General features: G+C 38.7%; 1 protein-coding gene across 1 annotated transcript; it reads left to right on the top strand.

Moving 5' to 3' along the window:
• Nucleotides 1-8,095: 8,095 nt before the first annotated feature.
• LOC125777261 (uncharacterized) lies at nucleotides 8,096-10,750 on the top strand. The gene is made up of 2 exons (XM_049451607.1): nucleotides 8,096-9,427; nucleotides 9,578-10,750. The coding sequence occupies exons 1-2, from the start codon at nucleotides 8,135-8,137 to the stop codon at nucleotides 10,748-10,750; spliced, it is 2,466 nt and encodes an 821-aa protein (XP_049307564.1). The 5' UTR covers nucleotides 8,096-8,134.
• Nucleotides 10,751-11,047: the final 297 nt, after the last annotated feature.

Raw genomic sequence — 11,047 nt, 5'->3', positions numbered from 1 at the left:
TCCACTAATGTTTACGTTGCCATCATAATTATAGTCCTCCCCAAAGGTTTTAGTCTTGAGCTCAATGTCTCTATGTCCCCGAATGCTCTCTGAATTTGTCATTGGCTGATCTCGTGGTACAGTTGGTGAGTGAGTAAGTTCCGATGGTGGATCAGGTGAGTCTGGAGGACCGCAAACGATAACAGCGTTCATTTTTTGATATTCCTCTGCTGTTAACCACTTTCCTTTTTCCATTAAGGCGGGAGTGTAGTATCTAGTTTCTACTTTTAAATTATTCATGTCTCAACAATTCGTAGAATATACTCGTATGAAGTTTCAGATATTTGCTCTCCGTCAATGTGAACTAGTTGCTGTTCGAAGTGCTAATGATGTATCCGATTGTAGACTGCCCCTTTTATACTATTCTTCTGGGGCACATGCTTTTATCTGACTGAAAGGCAAAACTTGCCAGTGCAGAGGCGTAAACTTATTTCTGCTACCTGTTTTCAAAGGCTTTTCCCAACCGCACTCCGGCTTGACGAAAATGCGGCTTTATGTTAGGTATATTAGAACAGGTAGCAGGTAGGTATAATATTTTTTTAGGATACCTAGGATCCTAAAGGGTACAAATTGTAAAGCTTTTTAAAGAGAAACTAACGACATTCCTGTGTAGTATTCAGCATCTTTTTCCTTCAACTCCTTCAAAGTCCTACCGTAGAATTCAGCTTCTCTTTGTAAGAAATCCATGTTACAATAATATTTAGAGCTTCCCAGAGCTGTCGGAGGTCTGACTATGTCAACGTTGCCTTTAAAAGCTCTAGTATACAAATTATTTTCAAAGATAACCGCAGAATTTTCTGGTCTAACCTCAAAGTGAGGTGCTGTCAGAGGTCTGGTAATGTTAACATTGCCCTCAAAAGCTCTAAGATACAAATTCTGTTGGTGTATTACGTTAGGAAGCGTATCCTCTTCGGATACTAGTGCTGAATTTGTTCTTCTATTCTCAATGTTCGGAATTGGTTGTCTAATGTTTACATTGTTACCAAAAACTCTAATATTTAAATCCTCGTCGATTGAGACTGGAACAGTACTCGCTCTTCGATTTTCCTCTAACGACATTCCTATTTTTGTCAAGTCGAGTGGAGTGTAATTTCTGGTCTCTATGTTTAAATTATTCATCTTGTAGAATGTTTTAAGTTTGAGATATTTCCTCTGCGGCAATGTTAACTAACTGCTGGTCCAAATGATAATGAAGTATCCCGTTGTGATACTGCCCATTTTATACTATTTTTACCTACCTAATGTTCATATGGCGGACATTTTTTACCTACCGGATTTTCAAGGACGTGAACTTACCGCTCGTACCTGTTTTCCGAAGTGTGTTTAGTGCGCCGAACTTGTACGAAGGATATATGGTTTTATGTTAAGGATTATAGAGTCTCAGGTTAAGTTCGGATGAAAGGTTTAATTTTTGCAAATTAAAATTATAATAATGGACTACATCGGAGGTCTTTTTCCTTTGTGTGAAAAATCTGCTCGTTTAGTTTCCGGTCGAGATTTTTAATTTAGTATATGAATTTACTGGTCGGAACAAACTGAAAAGTAAGACTTCATAAATTAGAGGAAATAATAAAATCCCATGCTTAAAATTCTCAATGCTTTTAAAATGAGGGAAAAATCAATTATAAAATATAATCGTACAAATAATACAACTTAAAGCTTCGCAAATAATCTACCGGTTTCTGGTCCTTATAGAACACGTACCTAACAGGGTTAGTAAGTAGGAAGTGTTTAGGTTAAACAATAAGTGAAAAAATAGAGACTTAAGAGTTTCGTGTTTCCTTTAGAAAAACAGTTCTTTATTATCTTCTAAATTTTGCATCTCCATCTGCATCTTTATTATTTTCCTAAATTTTCAAAACGATCTAAGTAATAGCTTCGGAAATACAGCCTTGAGAACTTGTGCGCTCGAGGCTAGCTAGGGCGTGTTCTAAAAACTGTGTTTTTGAAGTCGGTTGGCAAGATTTTTCCAGAACTACTCAAGCGATCTTCATGAAATTTTACAGGTCTGTGCTTTTTAAAGACTTTGGCGAATGATGTTTTTCCATTACAGCTCAAAAAAGTGCCAATTTTCAGTTCTTTCTCCTTCCTTCAAGTTCTATGTAAAGGTTTTAACTAAAATTCGTATTTTTTTACTTTAGATGATTCTGTAAGGAGTTATCCTGCCAAAGCAGGCGCATCTTTGTTTCGAGGGGTCACCGGAAATGATATTTCATTAGCCGAGTTCAAAATATTTTTTTTTTCCAAAAATGTCAGAATTTCTTTTTTAATGGTGTATGTTTGTAACAATACAAAATTTTTCATAAAATATTTAGTGTTTTTTATGAAAAAAAACTTTTTTTTACCACAGGACACCCACGTAAGCTCTTAAGTATCAGGTTTATGGTTTAGAGCATATATTCATTCATAGTAATTATATTAAAAAGACAAAATTTGATTTTACATTATTTAGTATTTGAAAATATTTATATAGAGAAAACATAAATCACAATTCTATCATTTCATGACGTTTTCCATTACAAAATATTATTTAACCATTATCCTAAATTAGTCTAAAAACTTGTTTAATACTTAGTTCTAATAATATTTTTCTTACATCTAAAATTCAGCACTGAGCTGTGCTCCTTAGTCTGTGCAGTTGCATAGTATCATTGGCACCTTCTGCAATCGCTCCATTATTCCTTGCTGGTCTTTTCGCTGTTGGTTCGTCGATTTCATCCTCATCATCGGAAATATCGGACAGATTTGGATCATTGAAATTCAAGTGCCTCTTCGGATCCGCTTATGTAATGTAGTGGGTGTGGCAACATAAGGTTCCAACATAATAATACGTTGCCGTGGTGTTCGTGGAGTCGAAGTAGATTGTTGATCTGGTGAAAATGGGGACCTAACCTCATAACTAGTTTCACTGTCGTCATCCGAGGAATCTGAAGATTCGTGAAATGAGCAACTGCTCTCGCTGTAGTGATATGACGTTTCTGTTCGTTCCGTTGAACTTGTCGACAATTCAGACACGTTTTCTTTATCTGCAGTGTTCGGAGCTATTGCCTCATCTGCCATCATAGTTTCATAGCCAGGCAGCTCGGATTCCGTTGAGCTTGTCGATAATCCACTATTTTCAATAAGCCGGCTGCCTGCTTCTTTAGTGTCCAAAGCCGCCGAAGATCCACTAATGTTTACGTTGCCATCATAATTATAGTCCTCCCCAAAGGTTTTAGTCTTGAGCTCAATGTCTCTATGTCCCCGAATGCTCTCTGAATTTGTCATTGGCTGATCTCGTGGTACAGTTGGTGAGTGAGTAAGTTCCGATGGTGGATCAGGTGAGTCTGGAGGACCGCAAACGATAACAGCGTTCATTTTTTGATATTCCTCTGCTGTTAACCACTTTCCTTTTTCCATTAAGGCGGGAGTGTAGTATCTAGTTTCTACTTTTAAATTATTCATGTCTCAACAATTCGTAGAATATACTCGTATGAAGTTTCAGATATTTGCTCTCCGTCAATGTGAACTAGTTGCTGTTCGAAGTGCTAATGATGTATCCGATTGTAGACTGCCCCTTTTATACTATTCTTCTGGGGCACATGCTTTTATCTGACTGAAAGGCAAAACTTGCCAGTGCAGAGGCGTAAACTTATTTCTGCTACCTGTTTTCAAAGGCTTTTCCCAACCGCACTCCGGCTTGACGAAAATGCGGCTTTATGTTAGGTATATTAGAACAGGTAGCAGGTAGGTATAATATTTTTTTAGGATACCTAGGATCCTAAAGGGTACAAATTGTAAAGCTTTTTAAAGAGAAACGGGGTTGACAAAGTAGAATATTCCAGAGCTTTACAAGTCATTAAAATGTGTTAGTATTTCTCTATTTTCTTTTGTTACACCGCTTAATCGTTTATTAGTATTTTATAATGTTTAAGTTTACCCTCCCGAGAACTGATCTCATTTGGGGGTATTCGCTTACCCATACAGACAGCTGGTTCACAAAGGAATCGCTAGTCAAAGTCGAGGGGACACACTTATCCACTTTCAACATATTCGACCCAATCAACCGCTCCATGTGCAACAATCGAACTTACGATCATTGTATACAGCCACCAGATGATGCTTGGCTAACAGTTCCAGGTTCTATCGGCCAGGCGTCTCAATACCATGATTGATTTTGTAGTTTTAGACAGTAATACTTCCACATGACTATTCCAGCGTAAGTATTGGAGTTCAATATGAGGCATAGGATTTTGGCATCCGTAGACAGTTGGGTGGAATCAGGACATCAAAGTATAAGCTCTGGGAGGTATCTCTTACCAACAGGTGAAACTTTGGACGGATCAGGTAATTACGGCGGACAATTACAACATTTGATGGGTCGATGTTACGAGTTTTCAACGGAAAGGTTCTAAAACAGATTTACGGTCTGGTCGGCGAATTGGTCACGATGCATATCGCATTCGATAGGACGATGAGCTGTAGGAGATATACGATGGCATTGGCATAGTTCAGCGAATTAAGATACAGCGGTTACGATTGCTAGGTCATGTCGTCCGAATGCATGAAAACACTACAGCTCTGAGAGTATTTGAAGTAGTACCCGCCGGAGAAAGCAAAGGAAGATGAAGACCTTTACTTCGTTGGAAAGAACGCTTAGAATCTCAATCAAAGAATGAAAATGACGTTCTTCCTGGCGCGCTGTTGCAAACTCGGTGGTGTCTACGCCAAATAAAGAAGAAGAAGAAGTATTGAATACAAAATTTCTAGAGACAATATCGTTAAAAGTTCTGAGAAAGTTCATTATCTCTAAATTATTGTTGAATCACACATAATATCCTGATCTCCGCTTCAGCATTGTGTGTAAAACTGACCACACACCCAGCTCTTCGGTCACTTATGATCTGATTAAACTGAAATTGACATATAGTACTGCTTTTAGCTGACAGTTATTGTGCTGCTCATGAAGTTCAACTTAAATGTCCGCACATAAGCAGTTAAGTTTGTGAGCGCTTTGCGTGGCAAGGAGCGACTGCTTATCTCCCGGGCATGAAGCGCCAAAGTCCGCACTTCATAAAACTCAACATTTAATCCTTGCACATGGACACCTCAACAAAGCCACATATGTAAATAAATCACAAGAGCCGATATATAGAAATATATGTGGGAACTGCAAGCATTGTGTCTCTAATGCGTGCAGCAGCCGGTCACAATGGCTTTGACTTGCTCACTTGGCGCGACTTGACAGTGACGTTACCCAAGCTGCATGCCATAAGTGACTTTGTGGGCGTTCCAGCTGCACCGGAAGGGGTGTAAACATGGCATTATGTAACAATGTGTTCTTCAGTTGTATAGGTATTGATTACATCCACTACCTGCCCAACTTCCGTGCATAGACAACAGTGTGCTGGGACGGTGATGCGTATACCACAGCGCTGATGACAATGCCGACACAATGTCAGACATTATACCATGTGTACACGTACATGAAAACAACAAACGCCCATCCGCAAGCGGGCAGGTGAATAGGTGAGTAGAAAGGCGTAGCTGTGAGGCAGCGATGTTTGAGCGACAGGACGTCGTGCATAAAGTGGCGTCATCATTGATTTCGCATTTGTCAGCCTTAGTACAGGTATATAGCTATTTGCACCCACGTAAATATACAAGTATGTCATTTTGTACAGCTGGGTGGCATACTCAAGTGGGTTTGTGGGATGCACAGTCTCGTTTGTTCATACGTCTCATTCCCACCAACCATAAACTCATCTTCTAGCCTTCAGCAACTCCTTGTTCGATTCGCTTTGCACTTCTTTCCACTAAAATATTCTACAGCATTGGTTTAAACTTCCGGCTCCACTCTCTTTACGTGTAATCGATCATTCTTGTCGATCTTTATTTTCCTTTCACGGTTCACTTTCGTCTCAGCACAGCTCCATTGGAGCGCCGTTCATCATGAGTTTCGCTTTCGTTCGATTCGCTGGCTGCGTTCAATGCATTAACTTTGACAGTTTTTTGTTGTTTACAAGCTGCATTCCTAAGCGTTTTGCTGTCACCTTCACTTACAATACCAACACCAGCGCACGTATGTAACGGGTGATTTTTTTGAGGTTAGGATTTTCATGCATTAGTATTTGACAGATCACGTGGGATTTCAGACATGGTGTCAAAGAGAAAGATGCTCAGTATGCTTTGACATTTCATCATGAATAGACTTACTAACGAGCAACGCTTGCAAATCATTGAATTTTATTACCAAAATCAGTGTTCGGTTTTTTTTTTTTTTTTCGGACAAATTTTGTTCAGCGATGAGGCTCATTTCTGGTTGAATGGCTACGTAAATAAGCAAAATTGCCGCATTTGGGGTGAAGAGCAACCAGAAGCCGTTCAAGAACTGCCCATGCATCCCGAAAAATGCACTGTTTGGTGTGGTTTGTACGCTGGTGGAATCATTGGACCGTATTTTTTCAAAGATGCTGTTGGACGCAACGTTACGGTGAATGGCGATCGCTATCGTTCGATGCTAACAAACTTTTTGTTGCCAAAAATGGAAGAACTGAACTTGGTTGACATGTGGTTTCAACAAGATGGCGCTACATGCCACACAGCTCGCGATTCTATGGCCATTTTGAGGGAAAACTTCGGACAACAATTCATCTCAAGAAATGGACCCGTAAGTTGGCCACCAAGATCATGCGATTTAACGCCTTTAGACTATTTTTTGTGGGGCTACGTCAAGTCTAAAGTCTACAGAAATAAGCCAGCAACTATTCCAGCTTTGGAAGACAACATTTCCGAAGAAATTCGGGCTATTCCGGCCGAAATGCTCGAAAAAGTTGCCCAAAATTGGACTTTCCGAATGGACCACCTAAGACGCAGCCGCGGTCAACATTTAAATGAAATTATCTTCAAAAAGTAAATGTCATGAACCAATCTAACGTTTCAAATAAAGAACCGATGAGATTTTGCAAATTTTATGCGTTTTTTTTTTAAAAAAAGTTATCAAGCTCTTAAAAAATCACCCTTTATATTTGTTTGTGTTCATATATGCATCTGTATTGAAGTGCCTATTTATTTTATTGTATTTTCTTTTATTGTTTAAAAATTCTTTTGTTAAATGCAAATGGTCTTAAATCTTTACTTATGAGTTTTCTATTGTAAATTACATAAAGAACTTGCATATTTTGTCTTTTATAAATAAAAATGAATTTTAGATTATCCACTTAAGTCTGGTTTGTGTCATTAAAATGTTCGAAAAAGGAGCTTAAGTCGTAATAGGTTAAAAATTTTGTGAAATTTTTCGTCTCAGGTGATTTTTGTAAATGCTCTTACCTGACATAAGCGGATATTTTTTCTAAAATCAGTTTGGAAGAAGCACTTATTTCCTTTAAATTTGGTTTAAAATAAAACTATTGCGTTTAGTCGAAAATGGTTAACTGGAAAATCATAAAAAATCATGACTTGTTTATGTAATGGTCCTATTTCTTTTTAATATGTATTAACAAAAGTTTTGTTAACAGTTAAATGTGTTTTTTCGCTCTCCTGTAAAATTTATTTTTAGACTTAAGTGGGTTTTCCAAATGTCCACAGATTTTATGAAGATCGGTTGAGTAATTCTGGAAAATTCTTGCCAACCGACCTAGCCTCGAGCGTACAAGTTCTCAACGTTGTATCTTCGAAACTATTACTCGGATCAACTTGAAAATTTAGGAAAATATTTTAGAGGAGTAAGATTTAAAAGAGAATAAAAAAATCGATTTTTGAAAACTGTAAAACCAAATTTTTTTTCTTAAAAAACACTCCATTCTTTAGTTAGATCATCGCACGATGGATATTTAATGTTTTACTAAATTTCTTCATAATTTAGTTTGGGTGTCTAGAGTTTCGCTTCGTGTTTGGTACCTGTACCCGAAAGCAGGTACGCGTGATAAGTTCACGATCCTTATCATCAGGTAGGTACAAAATGATCACAACCTGAACATTAGCTAGGTAAAGAATAGTATAAAATGGGCAGTAATACCATGAAATTATTCATTATCATTTGGACCAGCAGTTAGATAACATTGCCGCAGAGGAAATATCCCCAAATAAAAAACTTCTAAAAGCTACTTATAACAACATGAATAATTTAAACATAGAGACCAGAAATTACACTCGACACGACTTGACGAAAACAGGAATGTTGTTGGAGGAAAATCGAAGAACGAATGCTTTTCCAGTCTCAATCGACGAGGATTTAAATACTAGAGTTTTTGGTAACAATGTAAACATTAGACAACCAATTCCGAACATTGAGAATAGAGGAACAAATTCTGCACTAGAAGACAATGTTAACATTACTAGACCTCCGACAGCACCTCACTTTGAGGTTAGACCAGACAATTCTGCGGTAATGTTTGAAAATAATTTGTATACTAGAGCCCTTAAAGACAACGCGGACATAGTCAGACCTCCGACAGCTCTGGGAAGCTCTAATTATTATTACATGGATCTCTTACAAAGAGAAGCTGAATTCTACAGACGTACTTTGAATGAGTTAAAGGAAAAGGATGCTGAATACTACACAGGAATGTCGTTACAGGAAGATCGAAGGACGAATGCTGTTAATTTAAAAAATTCTACTGTACCCGAAGAGAATGGATATTCCAGGCAAATACCGACGGAGAATGTATATCCTAGAGCTTTTGAAGGCAACGTTGACACTACCAGACCAGCGCAAGCTCTGGAAAGCTCTAACTATTATTACAACATGAAAAATTTACAAAGAGAAGCTGAATCCTTCAGACGTGCTTGGAATGAGTTAAAGGAAAAGGATGTTGAATACTACAAAAGAATGTCGTTACAGGAAGATCGAAGGACGAATGCTGCTAATTTAAAAAATTCTGCAGTATCCGGAGAGAATGCGTATCACAGACAAATAACCACGGAGAATGTGTATGCGCAAGTTCTGGAAAGCTCTAATTATTATTACAACATGAAAATTTCTCAAATGGAGGCTGAATACTACAAACGCACCGTGATGGATTTGGAGGAAAAGGGGTATCGAAGGAAGAATGCCGTTATTGATTGCGGACGTCCAAACTCAATTCATCCAGGTTTTGCAAATATTCCTGCAGCGTATTTGCATCCTAATACTTATAAAAATAATTTGGACCTTATGGGATCTCCGACAGCTCCAATAACGAATCTTTACAACATAGATAATTTACAAGGAGAAACTGCATACGCTACCGCCTTCATGGAATTTGGGATGGGGTTAATGGAAGAGGAACATCGAAGAATAAATTATGGACTCCCATACTCACCTGATTCGGAGCTTTTTTCCCGCACTGAAAAGTTAGACAGAGATATTATTGATGTTTGTGATTTGTCGGTTTCAACCACTGAAGCTGCAAACATCGAAGAGGTAGAAAGTGACGTCTGTGGAATATCCACGAGTTTAACGAAATCCGAGGTTTATGACTCTATGATGTCCCAAGAATGGGCAGAAAAATCGCATCAATACAGTTGCTCAGAATGCTCGCATGAGGATATTTCCGACGATGAGAATGAAAGCGACGAACCGGACCGAGACTCACCTGATCCACCATCAGAACTTACTTCGACTTCGCAAGCATCACGACAAAGTATGAACGCTGTTATCGTGTGCGGACCTCCAGACTCACCTGATCCACCATCACAACTTACTTCGACTCCGCAAGCATCACGACAAAGGATGAACGCTGTTATCGTGTGCGGACCTCCAGACTCACCTGATCCACCATCACAACTTACTTCGACTCCGCAAGCATCACGACAAAGGATGAACGCTGTTATCGTGTGCGGACCTCCAGACTCACCTGATCCACCATCACAACTTACTTCGACTTCGCAAGCATCACGACAAAGGATGAACGCTGTTATCGTGTGCGGACCTCCAGACTCACCTGATCCACCATCACAACTTACTTCGACTCCGCAAGCATCACGACAAAGGATGAACGCTGTTATCGTGTGCGGACCTCCAGACTCACCTGATCCACCATCAGAACTTACTCACTCACCAGCTGTACCAGGAGGTCAGCCAATGACAAACTCAGAGAGCATTTGGGGACATAAGGACATTGAGCTCAGACGAGAAACATCCAGGGAGGATTTGTATCCTAAAAGTTATGATGGACCTCCGCCAACTTCGGACACTAAAGAGGCAGGCAGCGAGTTTATTGAAAATAATGGATTATCGACAAGCTCAACGGAATCCGAGCTTCTTGGCTATGAAAGTATGATGACAGATGAGGCTTCATCTCCGAACATTGAAGATGAAGAAAGCCTTTTGGGTTATGAAACTATAATGGCAGATGAGCCAACAGCTCAGAACACTGAAAATAAAGAAAGCGTTTCTGAATTGTCGACAAGTTCAACGAAACGAACAGAAACGTCATATCACTACAGCGAGAGCAGTTGCTCATTTCACGAATCTTCAGACTCCTCGGATGACGATAGTGAAACTAGTTATGAGGTTAGGTCCCCATTTTCCCCAGATCAACAATTTACTTCGACTCCGAAAGCACCACGACAACGCATTATTATGTTGGAACCATATGTTCCCACGCCCACTACATCACATAAGCGGATCCGAAGGAGGCACTTGAATTTCAGTGATCCAAATCTGGCCGATATTTCCGATGATGAGGACGAAATCGACGAACCGGCAGCGAAAAGACCAGCAAGGAATAATGGCTACTGCACAGACTAAGGAGCACAGCTCAGTGCTGAATTTTAAATGTAAGAAAAATATTATTAAAACTAAGTATTAAACAAGTTTGTAGACTAATTTAGGATAATGGTTAAATAATATTTTGTAATGTAAAACGTCATTAAATGATATATAACTATTATATTTTGTCTATATAAATATTTTTAAAAACTAAATAATGTAAAATCAAATTTTGTCTTTTTAATAATAAAATCATAATTGCTATGAATATTTGCTCTAAACCACAAACCGTATACTTCAGAGGGAAAAAAACTAAATGTTGATCAAAATTTTGTT

This window comes from Bactrocera dorsalis, chromosome 3 (assembly GCF_023373825.1).
Source record: "Bactrocera dorsalis isolate Fly_Bdor chromosome 3, ASM2337382v1, whole genome shotgun sequence".
Taxonomy (NCBI): Eukaryota; Metazoa; Arthropoda; class Insecta; order Diptera; family Tephritidae; genus Bactrocera; species Bactrocera dorsalis.
This window is presented reverse-complemented; position numbering and strand designations above follow the sequence as displayed.

Excerpts from the sequence above, each read along its gene's own strand:
- LOC125777261 (XM_049451607.1), top strand. The coding sequence starts at position 8,135 with ATGAATAATTTAAACATAGAGACCAGAAATTACACTCGACACGACTTG. Across the intron at positions 9,428-9,577 it reads CAAACATCGAAGAGGTAGAA|CCGGACCGAGACTCACCTGA; the intron begins AGTGACGTCTGT and ends GAAAGCGACGAA.